At 35.2% G+C, this 25,463-nt stretch overlaps 1 protein-coding gene across 2 annotated transcripts; it reads right to left on the reverse strand.

Moving 5' to 3' along the window:
* Window positions 1-10,783: 10,783 nt before the first annotated feature.
* On the reverse strand, window positions 10,784-20,926 carry LOC111890623 (histone-lysine N-methyltransferase ATXR3). 2 transcript variants are annotated; one of them, XM_023886720.3, is made up of 19 exons: window positions 20,694-20,926; window positions 18,435-20,490; window positions 18,262-18,318; window positions 16,720-17,796; window positions 16,257-16,573; window positions 15,667-16,182; window positions 15,468-15,568; window positions 13,811-14,804; window positions 13,667-13,738; window positions 13,474-13,584; window positions 13,309-13,409; window positions 13,126-13,225; window positions 12,949-13,044; window positions 12,696-12,863; window positions 12,419-12,598; window positions 12,090-12,337; window positions 11,906-12,014; window positions 11,525-11,827; window positions 10,784-11,441 (listed from the first exon to the last, which is right to left on the reverse strand). In XM_023886720.3, the coding sequence occupies exons 2-19, from the start codon at window positions 20,371-20,373 to the stop codon at window positions 11,265-11,267; spliced, it is 6,666 nt and encodes a 2,221-aa protein (XP_023742488.1). In that variant the 5' UTR covers window positions 20,374-20,490; window positions 20,694-20,926; the 3' UTR covers window positions 10,784-11,264. The 2 variants fall into 2 exon arrangements, with proteins under 2 accessions (XP_023742488.1, XP_023742490.1); XM_023886722.3 differs by having other exon boundaries at window positions 20,627-20,926.
* Window positions 20,927-25,463: the final 4,537 nt, after the last annotated feature.

Here is a 25,463-nt window from a genome sequence, read left to right on the forward strand (position 1 = left end):
AGTGATTTGCATGGTTACTTCACACCTCGTTTTGTGATCCTCGGTATCCCAGTCACAAAACTTGGAGGGCACACTCGAGATTGAAACATGCCTTTGAAAAGTTCATTGAATCTCAAAGAATCTAGGAATTTCTAAGAACCATTCAAAAAACCTAATAGTAAAATATTGCGGTTTTCGTGGTGGATATTGGTGAATCGTCATTCACCTACCTTTCAAATATGATATAGCTTAGATTACGGCATACCTCTTCTAAGTCATATTATATTGTGATTGGGTCCTAGCCTTAATATTACATTTGGGTGTTTTATTAAGGACTCTCTTATATCTAAACTAATCTTGTCCTCTCTCCTTCAGATGTCTTTCAACAATGCTTCTGGCTCTAATCCTAATGGCTCCTTTTCCCTTATGAACTTGTGTGGGAAAGTCACCTTTGATGGATCCAACTTTAATGAGTGGATCAGAAACATCAGGATGATTACCCGCTACGAGGACAAAGAATATGTCCTTGACAAGGAGCTTAAGGAGATTAATGAGTCCACTGCAACTCCTCAGGAGATCGCTGAATTTCGGGCGCATGAAAGGGATACTACGAAAGTGGCTTGCATCATGACGGCCACGATGACAGCGGAACTCCAAAAGTCTTATGAAGATTTCTACCCTTATGACATGCACCAAGATTTGATGGAAAGATACCATCAAAGTGCAAGACAAGAGAGGTATGAGATCATCTGCTCCATGATAACAACCATGATGAAGGACGGGGAATCCGTCACGAGCCACATGCAGAAAATGCAAAGGTATGTGGATCGTTTGCTGAAGCTTAATGTGAACTTCCCGGAGGATCTTGCAATAGATATTATTTTGCATTCCTTACCATCGTGCTATGATCAATTCCGCATGACATATCACATGAACAAGGAAGAAGTCACCCTCAGCAAACTTCAGGGACTTCTCAAGACCGCAGAAACAGGTCTTAAGGGGAAGTCGGTTGCTATCACTCCTACTCAAAACTCTACTCCGGTTTTGGCAATCGGGAAGAATCGAGGGAGGAAGAGAAAGAGCTCTTCTAAGGGTACCAAGGTTCGGACCCTTGATGGCTCTTCTTCAAGTGGAACCAAGAAAGGTTTCGTTACTCCTTCTTCTGACCCAAAAGAGGCTGAATGCTTCTATTGCCATGAAAAAGCTCATTGGAAGCGGAACTGCCCAAAATACCAGCAAGATGTGAAGGATGGGAAAGTTAAACCCAACCATGCAGGTATTTACACTATCATTTCTAATAACTCACCCCATTCTAATTCTTGGGTCCTTGATACCGGGTGTGGTATTCACATTTGTTGTGACTTGCAGGGACTAAGAAGAAGTGAGGATGTGGAGCAAGGAAGGATAAACTTGATCATGGGGAATAGGAAAGTTATACCTGTTACCAAGATTGGAGTTTATACTTTATCGCTAAGTAGTGGGTTTAGTTTAGATTTGAATAAGTGTTGTTATTCGCCAGGAATGGCAAGAAATATTATTTCCTTTCATGCTTTGTACAAACAAGGGTTTACCTTTTCATTTAATAATGAAGTTGGTTCTATAGAAGTTTTCTATAATAATGTCTTTTATTTTAAAGCATTACCTTGTGATGGTGTGTATGAAGCTGTATCTGTTGTAGATAACTTGGGAAATAATGTTTTGTGTATTGATTCTACTAATAATAACTTGGATAAAGCATCATTATGGCATTGTCGTCTTGGACATATAAGCAAGAAACGCATAGGCCAACTCCAAAAAGATGGAGTCTTGGAGTCGTTTGACCTAAAGTCAGATGATAGTTGCGAATCATGCTTACTTGAAAAAAATGACAAAGTCACCCTTCACAGGTTCATGTGAGAGGGGTGAAGGTTTGTTGGACCTTATACACACGGATGTGTGTGGACCATTCAAACATGCCACAAGGGATGCTAATCGTTATTATTTGACTTTTACTGATGATTATAGTAGATATGGATATGTCTACTTGATCAAGCATAAGTCAGAGACTTTCGAGAGGTTTAAGGAATTTAAACAGGAAGTCGAGAATCAATTGGGCAGGAACATTAAGATGCTTCGATCCGATCGTGGTGGTGAGTATCTTAGTTCAGAGTTCCTCGACTATCTAAGGGAATGTGGGATAGTCTCACAATTGACACCTCCCAGGACACCACAGTTGAATGGTGTGGCTGAGAGGCGTAATCGAACCTTGTTGGATATGGTTCGTTCCATGATGAGTCGAGCTACGCTACCAATCTCATTCTGGGGGTATGCCTTAGAGACTGCCGCCCATATCCTCAATCTAGTCCCTACAAAGAAAGTTGCCAAAACTCCTCACGAGATGTGGACTGGTAAAGTACCTAAACTAGACCACATCAAGATTTGGGGTTGCGAGGCTTTCGTGAGACGCGAGACTCATGATAAGCTCGAACCTCGAAGCGAGAGGTGTATTTTCATCGGCTACCCACAGCATTCCTTTGGTTACCTCTTCTACAGACCTAGTGACAATGTGGTCTTTGTAGCAAGAAGAGGAGTCTTTCGAGAAAGAGAGTTTATAAGCCAAGGAGACAGTGGGAGGCAAATTGATCTTGAAGAAATTCAAGAATCAAGCGGTGAAGGAACTTCAAACTCTAGCCCTCAACTTGAGGAGGAAACTCCTGTTGAGCAAATTGACAAATCTGTACCTCTGAGACGTTCCACGAGAGTTAGGAGTGCACCTGAGCATTACTATGGATTCCATATTACTGCAGAAGGTGAGACACTTATTAGTGATGAGACACTAGTAAGTCAAGATGACCCTAACAGCTACGAGGAAGCCATGGCAGGCCCCGAGTCTGCTAAATGGAAAGAGGCTATGGATAACGAGATACAATCCATGTATGACAATCAAGTTTGGAACTTGGTTGAAAAAGTACCAGGTCGTAAGACAGTAGGGTGCAAATGGGTCTTCAAGAAGAAGACTGACATGGATGGTAAAGTACACACTTATAAGGCTAGACTGGTTGCAAAGGGCTTCTCTCAAATTCCTGGAGTGGACTATGATGAGACCTTTTCTCCGGTAGCCAAGATTAAGTCTATTCGGGTTCTGTTAGCCATAGCTGCGTTTCATGATTATGAAATATGGCAGATGGATGTCAAAACCGCTTTCCTTAATGGGAAGTTGGCTGAAGATGTTTACATGAGTCAGCCAGAGGGTTTTGTCAGCAACGAGTACCCTAATAGAGTGTGTAAGCTTGAGAAATCCATTTATGGATTGAAGCAAGCACCTCGCAGATGGAATCTTTGCTTTGATGAAAAGGTCAAGGATTTTGGCTTTTCTAGGAGTGAAGATGAATCTTGTGTGTATGTCAAGGCTAGTGGGAGTATAGTTAGCTTTTTGGTATTGTATGTGGATGACATACTGCTCATAGGAAACGACATTCCAACCTTGCAGGAAGTAAAGTCCTGGCTTGGGAAGTGTTTCGCTATGAAGGACCTTGGTGAAGCTGCCTATATTCTAGGGATAAGAATCTTGAGAGATCGGAGTAAAAGACTAATTGGACTTAGTCAGAGTACCTACTTGGATAAGGTGCTGAAGAGATTCAGCATGCAGGACTCCAAGAAAGGAGAGTTACCCATCCAGAGTAACACCAGGTTGAGTAAGACACAAAGCCCTAGCACTGAGGCTGAGATAGCAGAAATGAGTCGAACACCTTATGCTTCGGCTGTAGGATCGATCATGTATGCTATGACGTGTACTCGACCCGATGTAGCTTTTGCCTTGAGCATGGTTAGCAGGTATCAGGCGAACCCTGGCAAGGCACACTGGACTGCGGTAAAGAATATCCTCAAGTGCCTACGGAGGACTAAGGACTGGGTCCTTACCCTCGGTGGGATTGATAACTTGAGAGTTGTAGGGTATAGTGATGCTAGCTTCCAGACTGATAGGGATAATTTCCGCTCTCAGTCGGGCTGGGTCTTTACCCTAAACGGAGGAGCAATTTCTTGGAAGAGTTCCAAGCAAGAGACAGTGGCTGATTCTACTTGTGAATCAGAGTATATTGCAGCTAGTGAAGCAGCAAAGGAAGCGATATGGCTGAAGAACTTCATTGGAGACCTTGGAGTTGTACCAGCTATTAAAGAGCCAATGGAAATTTTCTGTGATAGTGAAAGTGCTGTTGCCTTAGCCAAGGAACCAAGGGATCATGGGAGATCCAGACACATCGACAGAAAATACCATTTCATTAGACATCGGATCGAAGAAGGACTCCTCGTGGCAAAGAGGGTATCATCGGATGAGAACCCAGCAGATCCCCTCACGAAGGGACTGAGTAGGGTTAAGCATCTCCAGCATGCTCGGAGCATAGGGCTGAAGGATGATATAAGTTTTAGTAGTTAGATAACTCAGAAATTTGTAAAGTGTAATTGACATTTGATGATGAATAAAAGGTGTTTTATTTATGAGTAAAGTGTTGCTATCTCTTGTCAATCGTTTACTATATTTCTTTTGCATGTTTTGACTTCCAGAATAATTTTGTTTGGTGTAACATATTATTCAAACCTCCACAGTCGGTCATATGTCGGAAGTAGGTATGAATCAAGACTGTCATGATGGGTTGTAGAGGTCCAAGGTGTTGGACAAGGCTACAACAATCATGAGTGCTCATAAGTTCTGAGCATTGGACTCAACCCACGCTCACTGGAATCACTTCATGGAATTCTATCTCGAGTGATCGTGAGACGGTAATATCATATAAGTCTTCAAACCTAGAGATATGATTTGTTACTTACAAGTTGGTTATGCATTGACTGTACGAAACCGCATTGGTAACTCGATGTTATAAAACGTACTTTTGTGTGTAATTCAATGAGTGGTAGAACAAACATATGAGTCGAAGTTTATCTGTTCCTTCTTGGATTAGAAGCTGATATCTGGGCCCCTCGATGATTTTGTTTTGACCCATGTACCGGGCCCGGGCAGAACTAAGTTGATGTGTTCAATTGAGTTCTATGTCAAACAAATCGGAAATCGGGAAACAAATGCTGGACAATAAGCAAGACTATGTTCCATGTATTTGTCCGGCTGATATCTAGAACGGAGGATTATATGATCACTTATCTTAAATGGCGTACCATCATCTTCTCAAGTTTCGAGAAACCTTGTAAAGAGCTACGATTGCCGGTCGGTTCCTGAAGTACTAGAGATATAGTTATTAGACTTATCCAAGTGGGAGACTGTTGGATAAGGTGTCTAAGTCCATAACTATTTCGGGCTTGTACTTGACCCGACCCGGCATGGTCCATTTGGGTTGCATGGCACCATGCAATTGGATAGACTAAATGAGAGAAATAACACTTGGAGATTATTAATATATTATAAGTTCTAATATATTAATAATATTATTTGATTAGTTGATCAAAGAATTAATTTGGAATTAATTAAGTGATCAAAGGATAACTAATTAAATATTTGGGTTGATTGTGTAAATCATCCATATCTTGTATAGTGGGCTAAGAGGCTCCATGGATTATCAAGTTGGGTTCTACCCATAGGATGCTCCATGGATGCTCCATGGGAGTTACAAACCCATGGGTCATGAAAATGAAGAGTCATGACACATTAGGGTTTACATGGTGTAACCCTAGATGTGTCAACACTATATAAGAAGCATATTCTCCACCAAAATCGGCACTACTAAGGAAACAAGAGGGCTTGGCCGATTTTTGAGAAGTGTGTGTTATCTCAAGAGTCTTTCCAAGAGCATTTGGTGTTGTGTGAAGCATTTGAGGCATCACACTTGGGGTGCTAGGCTCACAAGGTTTCAAGGAACACAAGCAACAACAAGGTAAGTTATTCTATCTATGATTCAAGTTAAAATTGTTCCCCATGTATGCTAGATAGGAATATAACCTTGGAATTCAACTTTGCATGATAATTAGACAAACATAGATCCAAGGTTATTAGGGTTGCATGTACACTTAGGAAGTGTTAGAATGCTCAAAACCCATCAGTTTCCATTTGTGACTTTCCCATACCCTTTCACTTGACACTTGTGATTATTTCCAAATTTGACTACTCCAGCATTTTCCAAGCTTCTGTAATCTCGCAAATTTTCCTTTCTTCCAGTCATATGATAAGAGCAACCACTATCAATATACCATTTCATATCATATTGTTCGTCACATATCACCTGCATTTATTGAAAAAATTTAGGAACCCAAGACTTATTGGGTCCATCATTAGTAGAATGAAACAAATTTTTGGAATTTAAAAACCATGTTTTCACTTTGTTTGTAACAGAATCCATTATATCAACATCATCAGTTCTAGATATTGAGATATAGTCATTCAATAATTTTGGATTCCCATTGATTGTAATCTTATCCTTCACAACATTCGCATTTTTGATAACTGGTTTCCATTTTTGAACCGGAACTTGCGAATTATGAGATGATGCACTAGCAATTGAAGAATTATTTGTGAACTTATCAAATGCACTTTTGATTTGTTCTTCTGAAAACTTCCCATTTTGATATTTCTTTCCTTTCCCTTCAAACCAATGATTGATCGTACTTACATCAAATTTTCCTTTTGTATATGAAACTTTGGTTGGTTTTGATATTGAAGGATTTGGAAAATTTGGTTGTTTTGGTGAAAATTTCACTTTGGCTTGAGTTGAGTTCTTCAAACTTGATGAAGTATTCGTGAATTTGCCAACATTTTGAAACTTTTGATTATTGGCAAATTTTTGCGAATTCTCAAATTTTCGATTGTTGTCATATTTGCGAATATATGGAACCTTGTCAACAGAGTTTATTTGTTTATGAAAACTTGAATATGTTTGTGTGTTTTTGTTTTGAGATTTTGATGATGTTTTTGAAATTTGTTCTTTTTCATCTCTTGATTTTTCATTAGACACAACTTGCCAGAATATTGCTTTTCTTGCTTTTCTTTTTGAAACATTATTTTCTGTTGAATAATTTCCAATCATCAATTTGAATTCATGAGAATTTAGTTTCACTTCAACCTTTGAGTTTTCAACTTTTTCAAAAATTTTGTTTGATTTTTCACCTTTAACCACCCATTTTTGTAATGATTTTTGTTTTTGAAACACATAAGGATTTTGGGTTAAATTGTTTTCTTCTGTGTTTTGATTTGCGAAAAAACCTTCTGTTGTGGACTTTTGATTATCTTTTTCAATAATTTTATTGAACTCAGGATGAACTTTCTCAGCATTTTCAGTAGTGACAAAAACTTGATTTGGAAAAATGGTTTTATCAGTACATACAAAATTTGGATATACCACTGTGTTGGTTTCCAAATAATGTGCGTCTTTGTCATTTAAAATTTTGTCAAATTCTTTTGTATTTTCAAACACTTGATCAACCACAACCCTTTGAGGTGTTTCAGTTGAAACTTTCTTTTCTTCTTTATTTTCATCAGTGTCATCAGATTTCCAGCTTTCAACTTCCACATTATCAAACTTACAATGTTGCGAAGTTGAAGGTTTATCAATTTCATCCTTTACTATTGAATCAACTATTATTTCTTTATCTTTAATCTTAGATGTGATATTAATGATTGACAATTGAGAACAATCAACCTCTTCTTCCTCTTCTATCTCACTGATTTCACTCACATTATCAGAATTTTCATCAATATCAGCATAATTAAATTTTGAGGCAAGAGTTGAATTTTCTGTTTTCTTTATGATTTTCACTTGTTCACTCTTTGTCAAACTTTCATTGACAATGTTAACCAACTCATCAGCATTCAGAAATTCATCAATTTTGACAATACCATATGAATATCTATCATCAGGTATTTTGTCAAATTGAGCAATTGTACTTTCGCAATCATAAGAAACAACATCAACTTTTTCACGTTCATACTCAAGAAAAGGTAAAAGTTTCCTATGTTGTTCTTTGCTAATATCAGAAGAATGATGTAAAGCTGTTAATTTTGCATACAGTCATTTTGCAGAATTACAATATATGTTTCTTTGTGCTAGCAACAACCTAACATCATTAGTAAGATTATTCCTATCACAATCTATATTTTTGACTTGCATTTCCAATTTTTCAACTCTGCTCTTCTTTATTTCTAAATCTCTTCGTGTCTCACTAAGTTGCACATTTAATTTCTTAGCTTCATTACTAGCAGACACAATAACAGAATCAAAATAAGCCACAGTATCATCAAATGAAACAATTTCAGCATCATAAGCAGATAAAGGAATATTAAAAGATTCAAGAATTGCACGTACCTTGGTTGTCATGGGTGACTTGTCAATGGATTTAGACACAAAACATCGCCCTGTAATGTTCTCTTCGCAATCCTCAAAACTTGCGAACATTGCCCCATGTGTGGGATGCCTCATTTCCTCGTCATCAGATCCTGAAGACCAGATCTGATAAGTTCCACTTTCTTCTTCAGCAGATTCTCCCTTAGCAACTAAAGACATTCCTTTGGTCTTAGCACGTAATTCTTCAATCTTTTCAGAGTAGTATGCTTCATCTTTAACTTTTTCTTTCTTCTCTTCTTTCTTTCGCAACATGCAATCAGCTGCGAAATGATTCGCACCATTGCAATAGTGATAGTAAATTCCTGAATCACCTTTCAACTTTTTCTCTTCATTCGTATTTTTCTGTTTTTCATCTATTTTCTCCATTTTCTTCCTCTCCTCCCCTCCAGTTCTTGTGACAACATTTTTCGCATCACTATTCTTTCCTTTTGGATTAAAAGGCTTTTTGAAAAACTTCTTAACTCTGTTGTTTGAATAGAATGCTACAGCTTCATCATCGGAGTTCATCAAAAATCCTTCTTCATCTGAACCATCTTTTTCATCAGTTTCTGATACCTTTGTAACGAGAGCCAAAGGACCACCAATAGCTTGTTTTGATTCTTCATACATTTCTGAGACCTCACATTCATGTGTTTTCAGTTGATTGTATAGATCATTCAATGTAGTTGTATCAAAACTTTGTTGATTCTTAATCATCATGCTCACACTTCGCCATTCCTTGCGAAGACCCATAATGAAAGTTAAATTGAATTCCATGAGAGATCTAGTGATACCATACCTATTGCATCGAAACATAAGCTCATTCAGACGATCATAGTAATTTTCGAGAGTTTCTGTATCCTTTTGTCTGAATTCCTTCAGTTCAACTAGACATTGCTTCATAGAGTTGATCTTCGTCTTTTCGCTACCTTGATACTTTTCTTTTAGAGTATTCCAGATATCTTTGGCTATTTTACAACTACGAATGTAATTGTAAACCACAGGAGGTAGAGCACCTCTTAGTTCCCTCATGCATCTCTTTTCATTATTCTTCAGTCGTTTTCGTTGTTCTTCAACATCAGTAGATGCAGTGGATGATCCAATTGGTTGAACATTAACAGGAGCTTGTACTGTTCCATCGATACAATTCCAAAGTTCTTCATCAATTCCATTTAAGTAATCTTCCATTCTATCTGCCCACTGATCATAATATTCTGGAATTAACATCGGAATTTTGGTTGAGGAACCAAGCAAGTGAGAGAAAGAAGTCATTGTATTCATGTTGAAGTTCGTCATTGATGGAACACAGAAAATATCCAAAAACTTGAAAACTTGATGAATTTCAGAATTTGATCAAATGAATTGATCACAAATCACTAATCGATTACTCGACTTAACAATTCAAATACAGAATCAAATCAAATCTGAAGATCAAAAGTGATTTTCAAAACCAAAAATGCGCGGAAAATTTTGAGTAAATTTTGCAACTCAAAAAGCAAATGATTCTTATTACGAAAATCAGATCTAAGCAGTTTGAATCCTGTTCTGATACCAATTGAAGAGAATTGTTATCGAGAATTGAGAAAAGAAAAGATAGATTTGAACGATTGAAGATGAAGAACACAAAGAGTAAATATTAATCAGATCTCATATTGATTAAGACTGATTACAAAATAAGCAGAAGATAGATTTGAGTTTCAACTTCATGTCTCTCTACTTCTAGCCTTGGTCCCTATTTATAGGGAACATACAAAAAAATATACTAAGTCTATACATTTTCACTTCGCATAAAAAATGACTTAATAAAATAACATAAAATGCAAAACAATACAATACACTATTTTCAACTTTTTACAATTTACATCTACATTTTGGCGCCGTTCTAAAAAAATTATAATTTTCGGGGGGAAAATTTGTATAAATATGCATCTTTAAGATATTCATGTTGCTAAATTGGTTTAAAAGTAAGAAAAACTAATTTCATAATCAACTTAGGTAAAATGTGAACAACAAACCCCTCTACCACACTAATTTTAGCAAGAACCAAGTGTCTAGAATACGTTATGGAATGTCAACATAATCCCATTTCTTGTTTACTCATAAGCTCGAATATCAATGCCTCATCCAAGTGTCCCGACCATAATTTGTCACTTCACTCATAACCTCATATGAGTGCACATGATCTATGCAACAAATTGTAAATGTGTAATCATTATAAACTATGTATATGTTGCATTCATTCATATTGGACAGATATGGGAGAAGATTATTGTGGCACATTTTTCTTTTATGTAGTTGCACACTTTTTAGTGGCAAAATAGTAGAAAAAAATTCAAATTTTTTTGCGTTGCTGTTGCTGGTGTCAGTATGTGATGAACAAACTTAGTAGAGAGTGTGTAGGTGTTTGTTTGCCAAAAACTCATAAGGATATAATCTCATCATGTGTAACAAACAGAACAAGGTAGACAAACAAAGAAAGAAGAAAAAAAAAACTAGGACTAGAATTTCATAACATAAATAAGCCTATAGATTTATGACCCCAAAAACAAACATCAAGATTAGCATAAGCATATTCACAAGTCATAAACTATGGGAATTAACAAAAAAAACCAGTAATAAAAACCTAAAAAAATATGACAACAAAACCAGTAGCCAAATATATCTTCTTCATCTTGCCCTTCCCTTTTCTACTTCTCTCATATAATGAGGTAAATAACCAAAAACCCAAAAAAAAAATTACTTTTACTTCTTCACCTACCCAATAATGAATTACAAATTACAAGACCTACAAAGGCAAAAGGGGAAACTGTACACAAGAATAGAAGAAGCCGCCCGATATTCCCATAATGCTTCTTTGAATGTTTCTGCCCGGGTCGGGTCCGGTCAGTTCGGGCAGTGCAACAAATCTAGGGCTGGATTTTTCTTTTTCTTTTTCCTTTTCAAGTTAAAAGTCTGTCTGTCTGTTTGTTTGTTATCTATCATCCATCATCGGTCCCACATGGCCTGGTAAATAGCTGGTCTATGCTTCAACCAATGCACCAAGTCTTTATCTAACGGAGACTTGTTTAATAAAGCATCCAACATCGGGCTGCCCAAAACCTTCGGGCAGCTTTTGAAAGACCATATCTTGTCCTTTGGCCATGCCCTTTGCGGCTGCTTCTCCTGACCAAACCAAAAAAAACAAAAACATAATTTCAGTATAAAATGTCTTAATAAAATGAATGAAAAGTAATTAAAAGACTAACCATTCTAGAAAGCATGGATTTGACAGTTCGTGGGCCATAGACACGTTGTGGGGAGGGTTTTTGGAGTTTGGCATAAAAGGAGCCAATTTCGGGCAGGGATAAGCAACCCCGGGCAGCTCTTATGAGGTTAGAATCTGGCTCTGCGTAAGCTTGGTTATGCCAGAAAATCAGCTGCCCGAGACAGTAGTTTTTCCCGTATGTTTTTCGGTATTCGTGCAATCCGGGTCCCACTTTTACAGCTGCTTTTGGGCCCAGGTCCAGAGGGCTAATGTACACAGGTGGTGATACTACTGTTTCGTACTCCTGCAAACATCATTTCATGAATTAAATTCAGAATATATATTTATATCAAATTACGAATTTAACCCTAACTGTATTTACCCGTATTCTAAAGAAGTACTTTGTGTGAGCATAAATGTGAATCAAGTCTGCAGCAGCATCATGGCGACATTTGTAAGAACACGGAAGGTTCCGGACCTCGTCACGCAACCTTAAAAAAAACAAACATAAGTAAATAAATACAAGTAGATAGGATATTGGTGTAATAAAGAAATAAAATAATTACCATAATAAAGATTTTCGAAGTGCAGTTTGGATGTCATCAGAAGAAGATGGATCATGAGAACGAATACTGGATCTAAGTTCAGTTAAATGTCCATCTTCCATATGAGGTGCAATTGATTGAATAAGTTCATCAACAAATGATCCTTCGCCTTTCCAGATGAATGAAATTACTTCTTTTGGAGTCAGTTTTTCCACTAATGGTGGAGCTTCTTTTGGATCCCCAAAAACCTTCTTCATCACATATCTCACCTGAACAAGATGAATTTATATTTTATAAAAAGAAAAAAAAAATAATCGGGAAAATTGAAATGGAGAAAAGAAAGAGTTTACCTTGTCAAGTGTAAGAGCTAAATTCTGAATTCTTTGATTGAAAACACCCTCAGCTTGAATTTCAGCTTCGTTTCTCTCGGTATCCATGCAAATATCTGTGAAGTATTTTCTCTTTTCTTCCAAATTATGAGTTAAAATCACTTCCGGAAGCTTAGTTCTTTCAAAATGGATAAACCTTACCTAAAATATAAACAGATTGTTGGAATCAAATTCGTGTTTGACTTTGACTTTGACTTTTTTCATGAATATTTTAAAAGAGAGTAAGTGATATATATACCAAACGAGCAGCATAAGCAACTAGCCAATAAGGTAACCCACTAAGTAAACAACTACCAAGTCCAGCTTTACTTAATTCAATATAATCTTCTTCTGAAACTGAATTCGCTTCACAAGCTTCTAGCATCAACTGATGCCTATTTAGTATCCCATGGCATTCTTTAAGTACCTAAAAAAAAAAACTGTTATTCCAGTTTCCCTTTTAAAAAAAAAAAAAAAAAAGATTTGGGATTTTAAGGAATTAAGGAGCTTACTTTTTGGAAAGCTCCTTCACCTGTTAGATTCAGGAAGCTCCCTCGACAAACTTGGCTACCACATAAGCAAACAGATGCTTCGTATTCTTCTTTACTCTGTACATCAGTAAAAATAAAAAATTAAATATTTAAAGAAATTTATATTTTGACCAAAGTCAAAGGTTGCAGAAATTTTACCTCAGTGACAGAGTTGTAGTCAAAAGTAACTTCTTCTCCATACACAATAGGGCGTACACTATATATCCCGATTTGGTACTGACCATCAACAGCTGTTACTCTGTTTTATTATTATGCATGAGAATAATTAATGATATTGAATAAAAAAAAGTAAAATAGTAAATGTATTAAAAAAAAAATTACTTTGCTTCACAATTCGGTCTACAGGAATGACATATCCGGCTAGCATAGTTGGCTTTATGCATTGCATCAACCACAACCAAGTCATAACCATCGCCATCCCCCTAAGAAAACATATATTGTCAGGTAAATTTTTCAAGAAGGGTATTTTAGTAAATTTGAAATTACCTTTGGCCTCTCGAGATAAATGTTGTAGAATTCAGGTGCAGGTTCTTTACTGTCTTTTTGTAGAGCACGAACACCATCTTGCTTCTCAAACCATCTCCATGCAGGATACACCTAAAAAAAATAATGTAATAAACATATATTTGAATATCCGGAAAAAGACGTAAATGCCCTTGTAATTAAATGGTATCTTTACCTCTCCCAAGAACTCCACAACAAAATCATCCTCGGTAAAACCAGTTTCTTTGTTGCAAACAACACCAAGCCCCTGAATGACAGAAACAATACACACAGATTAAAATCAACCCAATTACACAGATTAAAATCAACCCAATTATACCTTTCTATAAGCAACATAATTATCATCTGGACGACTACTCATAGCCTTCAACATATACTGACAAAGTTCAGCTATCCTTGAATCATGTCCTTCTTTAGCAGTTTTGAAAATATCCTCAATAACAGGCTTCAAAGAATACTTCATAGGAGTATTCCCTGACCCAGTAAACCCCCTAACTTGCTTATTCAAAGTCCTCAACAGCACATCTTCAATAAACACATGTTTATCCAAAAGATGCCAATCAGAATCCTGAGGCATGGAATCCAACAACAGATTATGCGTATACGGATCAATCCCATACACTTCCTGTTCAATCACTTCATCTCCAAGTTGCTTCCTAGGTTTATAATCCTTAACTTCCGGAAAATCCATGTCAGATTCCTCAGTCCCATTCTTCTGAGCAATAACCTTTTCAGAATAATCATCAGGCAACGTGACTTGCATTTTTCTCTCAACATTTTCATGATCAGTCACAATCACATAATGATCAATCACTTCGTATTTACGGGTCACAGGAGGGACAAGGCTGGCTTTTGTCATGCGGGCCCCCCATTCGCGGTCATCAACCCACGGGTCCAACCCGAAGCCGTCGTCTTGGGTGATGTAATCGGGTCCGGGTCCGGATTCGGATCGGGTTTCCGGGTCGGAGTTTGTGTTGGATGAGGAGGTTTCGGAGTCAGTTTCGGTTTCTTCTGAGGAGCGGGACCCGTCGTTGGAGGTGTCGGTGGCGGAATCTGGTGATTTGCGGTTTAGTTTGGATAGGCGGCGTTTGATTTCGCGATCTGATGTGTATTTTCTCTCTCTGTTGACTTTTTTTGACTTGAAGGAAGTGGAACTACAGAAGCCTGGAGGAGAGAAAGAGTCGTCTTTCCAGTTTTTCATCAGGGAGTCTTTTTCAATGGAGAATTTTGACCGGTCTTCTAAACTTGTTGCTAGCCGGATAAATAATGTGATGATTCGATTCATGTCTTTTGCATCCCCCCTGTTTTTCGCTCTGAAGTACAAAAAAAACAGTTTTTAAATTACAATTTTCGCTTGAGTATGGCTGAAATTTTGCAACTTTGGTCCCAATAACTTCTCTTGCAACTTTAGTCCCTGAGAAGAGCTTAATTTTGCAATTTTGGTCCCGAAGCAAGTCATTTTTTTGCAAGAGGGATTAAAAACGTTACAAAACAATCAAATAAGGGCCAAAAATGAAAGAACAAACTTTTAGGGACCAATATTGCAAAAATCGGGTATACTATGAACCAAAATATGTTACAAAGCCTGCAAAAGAAAACTTTTTGGGACCAATGTTGCAAGAATCAGCTATATTCAGGGACCAAAAATGTCATTTTCTCTTGCAGCTTTGTCCTCGTGTTTTGCAACATTTTTAGTCCCTGAGAAGAGCTTAATTTTGCAATTTTGGTCCCGAAGCAAGTTATTTTTTTGGAAGAGGGATTAAAAGCGTTACAAAGCCAGTAGATAAGGGCCAAAAATGAAAGAAAAAACTTTTGAAGACCAATATTGCAAAAATCGTGTGTACATAGAAACAAAAATGTTACAAAGCCTGTAAAAGAAAACTTTTTGGGACCAATGTTGTAAAAAACAGCTATACTCAGGGACCAAAAATGTAAATTACTTTTTTTATAAGAAAAGGAAATAGAAAATGACTTACTTTATCGCTTCCCTACACATTCTTCTAATATCATCTTTCACAGAGCTCAACCCCCGGCCAGCATAATAACCATTCCTTATTTTACCTTCAATTTCAGCAACCTGGTAATGAAAGAAAAGAAACAAGCAAGTCAATTAGTCAAACCAAGGAAAAAAGTAAAAAGTACAAAAAAAAAAGGATAAAAAAGGGTTAGACTTACTTTTGGAATGAAAAATTCAAATGTATTCTCCTTCATGATGTCTTTCAAACCCAAAGCAAGAAACTCCTTCATCCTCTTATACCCATTTTCAGATTTCTTCATAGCCAAACGTCTCAACTGTGCATCTCTTGATAGCATTGAAGATGATTTTCTAGCATCAAATACTTTTGAACGTTTGTATAAGCTTCTTCTGAATAACTGATTTGAAGCATCTCTTTTATCCAGACTTTCAAAATAATCCCTAAGTCCACTTGAATCCTCCACATGACTATCCCTGCTGTCATAAGTTCTGAAAATAGATGTTCTTTCTGTCACCCTTGTTGACTGTGGGACCCGCGTTTTGATCCATATAATATTCGGGAATTTTCGGGTCAAATCTTCAAATTGATTGCAACCTCTTATGTCTACTGTTGATAAACTCGGAAGCATCCCCAAGATTTCTTCAAGCATTGTTGGAGTTATTTTATTGCATCCACGTAGAATTAAGGAAGTGATTTTCTCTTTATTGTAACCATTCTGAAACACAAATTAAATATATAAGTTTATAAAAAGTTTCATTTATTTGTCTTGTGGATGGAAGTTAAACTGACCATTATATTGTGGAAGGAAGAGTCCATGCAATTTGAGACAGAAGACAAGTCAGCTTGTTTAGAGATACCCTTGTAGAATTTTACAACTGATCTCCAGTGCTTACATGTCAAATTTGCATAAACAAGGGATTTTATATCAGTTCTAAGGAAATGAAAAACTCGGGCTAACACTTGTCCACTAAGTAGACCCCAATTCTCATTCTTCAACACAGGTTCTTCACAGAATGTAGCATCACCACATAAATCATCAAATCCACATTCATCTTTTTCCAATATCGATGCATCTTCTAATTCATAATCTCCATCAAATCCATCACCTGAAAAAGCCACTTATGGTAAGAAGAAGAAATGAAAATAGAAAACTGAAAGCACAATACAAAAGGAGGACAAAAAGATTCAAAGGAGATTTGATGTTGTAATGTAATAAGAAGAAAAGAAAGTAGAATAGTATTTTTTTTAATACCTGATCTTGAGAATTTGGTATTGATGACTATGTTTTTCTCTATTTCTTTCCTGGGTTGTCTGAGATTAATCCATGGATCTAAAACCTCATTAATGGCAGCAGCAAACTCCCGACTTTTGTAAGACTTCATAATCAGTTCATGAAGCTTTCCTCGAGTATAACCAATAAACTGAGGATGCAAATCATGAAATGAATTAGACTTATTCTCATCATCAACATCAATGTTTCTTGATCCTTCATTTCCAGAGTTGACCGAGTTGACCGGGACCCACAACTTATCAAGCTTCCTGAAAACACTACTATGCTCCTGAACAACACCCTGATCAACCAAAGTCTGAATTTCCGAAAACGCCATTGGCCCCCGTTCATGACCTGCCCCATCAAGATAATACCAATCACCAAGAGGTAACTGAAGGTCATCTTTAGTATAAAGATGATTTTTCGGCATGTTGAGGGGCATAATCGTCTTTCCGGAAAGATCATCATGGTGATGGTTATGGTGGTGGTTGTGAGTGGTTTTCCGGCGAGGAACACTTTCTTCTGATGATCTTTTTGAATGATGACCATGACTATGACTATGACTATGACTAGGCCTTGAGGTTGAAGGGTATCTTTCTTTTCCTCTAGATTTGATTCGAGGCTCAGATACAAAAGATCCATGGTCTTTTACAACACATGTGTTTATTCTGATTACTGGAAGCATCATGCCTTTCACTCCACCTCTTATAGATAAGTTTTTTGAAGTGATCTCATCCGTTGGATTAAAAGCCCATGATGGAAGATCGAGTCTTTTGTTATGGGAAGAATGATATAACTCATCTTTTTGATGCCTACGTGGATCTTCATCACCTGATTTTGGCATTTGGCATAAAGCATATCCATCATTGAGAACCAATTTCTTTTTTAAAGATTTATTATCTTGATTAATGTCATCCATTCTTCTCCAGTCACCCCCTTTGCATGACCACTTGCCTGAAAACCAGTCACAAGAATCTCCAAATTCGGATTCAGATGGTGTAATAATTTCTTTAGATGGAAGCTCAGGTTGAGTAGATATGTCAAGATTATCATAATCACCTGTAAAAACAATTACTTTAGTTAAAAACATGATTTTTTCCATTTTGGGTTATATCTTGAAAGAAATATAATGTTTCCTGTTCCGAAAAGATTCTTGTTAAAAACATGATATTTCCATTTTTGTAGAATGATAGGAGTAGAAGAGTAGACTAATTTGATGTAAAAAGATGGAGCCTTTTTTGATTTTTTTTCATCTTCAGATAATTTCAGAAAATGATATGCTGCTAATGATAACAAAAGAAAAGGTTTTATCAAGAGAAAAGGAAAAAGAAGGGACTATTTAATGTTTGGGCTAGATTTAGCAATTTGAAGTGTAGAACAGAATATGACGTGTCAGGTGAGATATATTCTAGAAAGGTGGGTGACAACTAGTGATAGATTTGTTGACCATGTTTGACCATGATGTCATTTTAAATGAGATGACAAGTACAAAAAAGAGAATCACAAAATCTGAAAAAACAGTACCTTCAGAATATCCCCACGTCTGCAGCTCACCATTCGCAAAAGTTATCTGCAGCACTTCTGCAGGAAATTAAATTAAAAAGGTAAAAAAAAGGAAAAAAAAAATATTGTTAAAATAAAGATAAGAAATTGAAGAAGTTTGATGGTAAATAAAAGAAAAAAAAACAATTAATTACCAGCAACAGTCTCAAGCTCTCTGCCTGGAATCCTGGGAACCCCATCAAAGAGTGCTTCAACTCTTTGGTCAATGCGAAGACCTTGACTTTGACTTTGACCTTGACCTTCTTCAGACTCTAGCTCTTTACTTTTACTTGTTTCAGCAGAAACAGCCTCTTCACCTAACTGGTTACTAATTGGACCCAACTCACCAACATCTACTAACAAATTTCCAGGTGCTTCAGGGGGATTAACCAACTCAGTAACAGAATCAAGAAAACTGGAAGAAAAATTTGCTGTTGCTACTGGTGAAACTGCATTTTCAACAGTTACCCATCTTTGACTATCCACATGTTTGACCAAGTGATCTGAAACAAGAAAGCCTTCTTTTACAAGAATCTTTAGGTCGCTTAGTCTGGATGGCCCCTGTTCTACACCATGATAATCCAAGTAGCACCATTTTCCGGTTGTTGAAATTGAAACTGTTGCATCTGCTTCAGGAACATGTGGTGGGGTATCACATATATCCATGTCTTCTTCCATGGAAATCTGTTCTTCACCAGCTCCATTGACCTCCTGGGGTTGCTTCAAGTCTTCCTTTTGTAATGTTGGACGAGCATTTTTCTCATCAGAAGCATCCAGAGTGGTTCTTGTTTCAGAATCTTTAGACAAGATCTGTGGCTCCCTTGAATTCACTTTCTCTTCTTGGCTTCTACTCTCATAATGATTCTTCCTTTTTTCACTTGAACCGGTTTTTCGAGCAGTTTCGCGTTCGGAATAACTCGGGCTTCGGTTTCTGTGATCATAATGACGATTTCGCCCGTAGGGAGACCTATCGCGGCGGGCCGGGCTCCGGTCATGCTGACGTGGACGGTCATGCTGACGTGGGGACCGCTCAGGATGACGTGGACTATTATTATGCCTGTCGTAAGATGGTCTAGAAGAAAGTGGAGATTCACAGTTTCTGGAGTATCTTTCTGATGGGACATTTCGTGTAGAGAGAGAACTTTTGTAAGAATGTTCAGTGTTGTATGTGGATCGGCTTCCATCATCAGAAATTCTTCGACTTTTGTAAGGTGTGTAATCGTTGAACTCACCATGGTGTTTTCTGTCATTGATATCTGTATGAACACTGTGGCGCTTCAAGCGTTTCCCTAAAGGGAAGTCTCTTGGATGGGTTTTACCGTTGCTGAATTCTTCCTTTAATGGCCCTTCATCGTCTACTATTTTTGAACTCATCCGTGGGGTTCTCTCTCTGCTGTTGTTTTCCCACCTTGCAGACTTCTTGGAATACTGGTTTCCATTTCTGTTGCAATCTTTTTCACCTGAATACTTGCCAGGTGTCCGTTGTTTCCATCCTTTATCTTTGGCAGAATCATGTCGGCGAGTTTTCAAGTAGCCAATTTCGTCTCTAACTACTTCATTTCTCTGCCAACGGTCTGGGATGAATTCACCTTTTTCCATTTCATCTTTACCTCCTTTTGATAGCGTGCTTTCGGGACTGTGAAACTCTCTTCTCCTATTTGAGTAATCTAGACTTTGCAACCCGCCTTTACGCCATTTTCCTGGAACAAACTCGCCCTTCTCCACCTCCCCTTTTCTCCACCTATCCGCTACAAACTCCCCCTTCTCAATTTCACTCTTGATTTCAAACTTTCTAGGTTTTTCAGGGATGAACACTCCATTCTCCCAGGAGCCCAATTCACCTTCTTCTACTTCTTCCTTGTTGTGTCCGTTCCCAGCAGCTTTATCGTCTCTCTCTTCTACTGAAAAGTCTTCACTATCATCATCACACAGCTCTCCTGATTTTAAAGGAAACTTATCTCTTCTCGCCAGCTTCATTTTTACGTTGTCTTCTGTAACGTTGATATTGAACTTACCACCGTCATTACCGCCGCAAAATGTCTCAGGAATAGAGAATCGCAGCGAAGGAACACATGCAACACCTCCATCGCCCATGGAAATACTATCTCGCAATGCCGAAAAAGCAAAACCCTAGCTTTTCTCCCCTTCACCGGGGCTCTCGATGCTCATACTTCAACGAAAAATCTTCGCAAAATCTTCACGGAAAAACCTCTGTATCCAGTCAATCAAGAAACAAAAAATCAAAACCGAGTCAGCAACCAATCGAACACAATGTAGGGTTTCGATTAATAAAAAAATACATATGCATGAACACACACAATCGCCAAATTCAAACCAAAATCAATACCGGATTCACCGAAATCAGTGAAAGTTACTCCGAATTGCAAGCCCTAGAATCCAGAAACAAAACTTACAAGAGAAATTCACCCAACTGAAACGCTGGATCGGAACGTAACGAATCTTCACCGCTTTTTTTCAATGAACAAAGAGTTAAATCAACAGATCGATTAAGCAAAGACGAAAAACGAATAGCTGAAGATGAATTTGTGCCTTCAAATCTTCGTTTCTGTGTACAAAAAATCGATTTGAGAGTTGCGGTGTGGGAGACGAACACAAAACTTTTTTTTGTTGTTGAATGAAAATTCTTTGTTTTCCGTTCGCTACCCCCTTTTATTTATCGACCCACACCACCGGGTACCGTATCCGTATGTAAATTGTAATCTGGTCAAGGACGAGGGTAAATCGGTCTTTTACTTATCGGCAAACTTCTTGTGATTTTGTTTACTTGTAATTTAAAAGTTTAACTATCATAATTTGACTTGAAATATTAATTTATGTAATATGGATTATGTAATATATATGATCATTTCATATAGCAAGTTTAATATGTATTATCATTTTGGTAAAAAAAAAGTTATAGAAAATTATAAAGAAGAATAATAAATGTTTTATATATATACCATTTTCGTCCATTGTATAGATGATTAAATAATGTTAAATAGATTGATAAGATGATATAATATATTTTATAGTTTTATAATTAATGTTAATATATTTAATTATTTGAAGTTGTTTTGTATTTAGGGTTTTGGTTTAAATTAAAAGTTTTAAGTTTACATTTTTAAACGATTTTTTTGTTTGATTTGTTTAAAACTAAAAGTGTTTAAAGATTTAAAAAACTTGTTGCTCAACGTGCCCTTAAATAATATATGTATGTAGTCAAACCAACTTTATCTTACAAATAACAATATAGTTATTTGTTGTCGAAAATTAAACAAAATCTTTGAACACTGATATTAATATTGTATTTATTTCAATTTATTACGTTGATAATATGATAATAGTCTATTAATATATTTTCCTTGATCGCAATAATATAATGGATACTATATTGATAAGAATATGGAAACACTTCTAATATTCAAACGGTCCTCATATATTGTGTATGTTTTATAAAATTTGAAATATACCGCTTATTGTTATATTTAATAGTTTTTGGCGCCGTTCTAAAAAAATTATAATTTTGGGGGAAAAAATTTGTATAGATATGCATCTTAAGAGATCCATGTTGCTCTAAATTGATTTAACAGTAAGAAAAACTAATTTCATAATCAATTTATAGTATGTTGATAACAGTAGTAATGTGATTGAGTCAACTACTTGACTACTTATATTACTTGATGAAAACTTGATCATTTAGTCTTAACATGAAATCATAATCAGTATATGAGAAATTCTTTATCCTTTAAAGAGTTATTGATATGACGGAGACACAAAAATTATGTTGAAACAGACACATACAAAGCAAAAGTTTAGAAAGCACAAAAGGTCTTTTGTAAACATGAGGTTGAATAGGTAACATTCTTAAATTTGGGCCATAAATATGAACATGTTTGTATCAATATCATATATATCATATATAACTTAAGATAACTTTTGTTGATTTTTCGTGACGATAGCGATTCAATGCTACATCTTGTGCCTAATTAAGCTTTATTTAAGAGTAATGGAGTATAGGAGTCCTTCAACTTTTGATGTGGCTTTCAATTGTGGGAGACTCGATGTTTGGTTGCGGTTACAGTTTATATTTGTTTAATGACAATTTTTGATCTTTCATGCTTATTGAGTTCCTATGTAATTCACGATTATCATGTGTATATTTGTTTAATGTTAAATAGATTGATAAGATGATCTAATATATTTGAAGCTGTTTTGTATTTAGGGTTTTGGTTTAAATTAAAAGTTTTAAGCTTGTATTTTTAAACAATATTTTTTGTTTGATTTGTTTAAAACTAAAAGTTTTTAAAGATTTCAAAAACATGCTCCTCAACATGCCCTTAAATAATATATGTATGTGGTCAAACCAAGTTTATGTTACAAATAACAATATAATTATTTGTTGTCGAAAATTAAACAAAATTTTTTAACACTGATATTAATATTGTATTTATTTCAATTTATTACGTTGATAATATAATAATAGTCTATTAATATATTTTCCTTGATTGCAATAATATAACGGATACTATATTGATAAGAATATGGAAACACTTCTAATATTCAAACGGTCCTCACCTATTATGTATATTTTATAAATTTTGAAATATACTACTTATTGTTATATTTAATAGTTTTTGGTGCCGTTCTAAAAAAATTATAATTTTGGGGGAAAAAATTTGTATACATATGCATCTTAAGAGATTCATGTTGCTCTAAATTTTTTTAACAATAAGAAAAACTAAGTTCATAATCAACTTATAGTATGTTGCTAAAAGTAGCAATGTGATTGAGTCAACTACTTGACTACTTATATTACTTGAGAAAAACTTGATCATTTAGTCTTAACATGGAATCATAATCAGTATATGAGAAATTCTTTATCCTTTAAAGAGTTATTGATACGACGGAGACACAAAAATTATGTTGAAACAAACACATACAAAGCAAAAGTTTGAAATTCACAAAAGGTCTTTTATGAACATGAGGTTGAATAGGTACCACTCCTAAATTTGGGCCATAAATATATACACGTTTGTGTGTGTGTGTGTGTGTGTATATATATATATATATATATATATATATATATATATATATATATATCGTATATAACTTAAGATAACTTTTGTTGATTTTTTGTGACGATAGCGATTCAATGCTACATCTTATGCCTAATTAAGCTTTATTTGGGAGTAATGGATTATAGGAGTCCTTCAGCTTTTGATGTGACTTTCAATTGTGAGAGACTCATTGCTTGGTTTCAGTTACAGTTTATATTTGTTTAATGACAATTTTTGATCTTTCGTGCTTATTAAGTTCCTATGTAATTGACGATTGTCATGTGTATAAATGAGGTACAATCACCTTTTTGTTCGTCATCTGAGTCTTTGTTATATTTATATTGGTTTATGTTCTTCAGTTTAATATGCATTATTTTTATCATTAAGAGTGTTTTTTGTTTTTGTTATGATACATACAATTTTAAGCATATCATTTGTTGTTTGTTTTATTAAGAGCAACGAAGAAGATAAAGGTTGAATAGAGTTCGATAAAGGTCATGCAGAGATCGTATATCTGGAGATGTTTATGACAAAGGAGGTGTTATGAAGTAATCATAAAAACTTTGTTTTTAGACAAAATTCAACAATGCGTCTATAATGAACCGGGAAATTAAATGTTTGGTGACATTTACAACTCGAGATAGTAAACTTCGAATGAAATTATATATATATATATATATATATATATATATATATATATATATCTTTACTATCTTATAAAACAAATCTCACTATTTCTAAAAATAGATTGAATAAAATAATAATATTTTTTAAAACGTCCAAATCATTAAGCTAATTGTACAACTAATCACTAATAAAATAATATTAAAATTTAAACAAACTCCTATAAATCTTCTCTTTCAAGGTTTTGACCAGATCTTTTTTTATCCAAATAAATACTCAACACCCTATAATTTGGTCATTTCATGAATTTTCTTTATTTTTAATATGACATGTTTCCTAAAACAAACTAATGATTGAATTGAAAATAATCATTCTCCATCGAAAAGAAATTAATTGTCGAAACAAACTATTTGTCGTCCGCCGCTTTGCGCGGGTAAACGGCTAGTATATATATATATATATATATATATATATATATATATATATATATATATATATATATATATATATATACCATTTTCATCCGATGATTAAAAAATGTTAAATAGATTGATACGATGATATAATATATTTTATAGTTTTATAATTAATGTTAAGATATTTAATTATTTGAAGTTGTTTTGTATTTAGGGTTTTGGTTTAGATTAAAAGTTTTAAGTTTGTATTTTTAAACGATATTTTTTGTTTGATTTGTTTTAAATTAAAGGTTTTAAAAGATTTCAAAAACTTGTTGCTCAACACTCCCTTAAATAATACATGTATGTGGTCAAACCAAGTTTATTTTACAAATAACAATATAGTTATTTGTTGTCGAAAATTAAACAAAGTTTTTTTTAACACTGATATTAATATTGTATTTATTTCAATTTATTATGTTGATAATATGATAATAGTTTATTAATATATTTTCCTTGATCGCAAAAATATATCAGATACTATATTTATAAGAATATGGAAACGCTTCTAATATTCAAACGGTCCTCATATATTGTGTATGTTTTATACATTTTGAAATATACTACTTAATGCTATATTTAATAGTTTTTGGTGCCGTTCTAAAAAAATTATAATTTTAGGGAAAAAGTTTTGTATAGATATGCATCTTAAGAGATTCATGTTGCTCTAAATTTTTTTAACAGTAAGAAAAACTAAGTTTATAACCAACTTATAGTATGTTGATAAAAGTAGTAATGTGATTGAGTCAACTACTTGACTACTTATATTACTTGATAAAAACTTGATCATTTAGTCTTAACATGAAATCATAATCATTATATGAGAAGTTATTATCCTTTAAAGAGTTATTGATATGACGGAAACACAAAATTTATGTTGAAACAAACACATACAAATGAAAAGTTTGAAACTGTAACGCCCGCAGATTCGGGCTAGTCAATTCAGAGACAATAAGCATCAAAAATAAGTTATTGATGGATTAATATTTAGAAGGATTAATCTTAACCAAGTGGTAGTATATGTTACATGGTTTCCGTACATAGAAAG

Source organism: Lactuca sativa, chromosome 8 (assembly GCF_002870075.4).
Source record: "Lactuca sativa cultivar Salinas chromosome 8, Lsat_Salinas_v11, whole genome shotgun sequence".
NCBI lineage: Eukaryota > Viridiplantae > Streptophyta > Magnoliopsida > Asterales > Asteraceae > Lactuca > Lactuca sativa.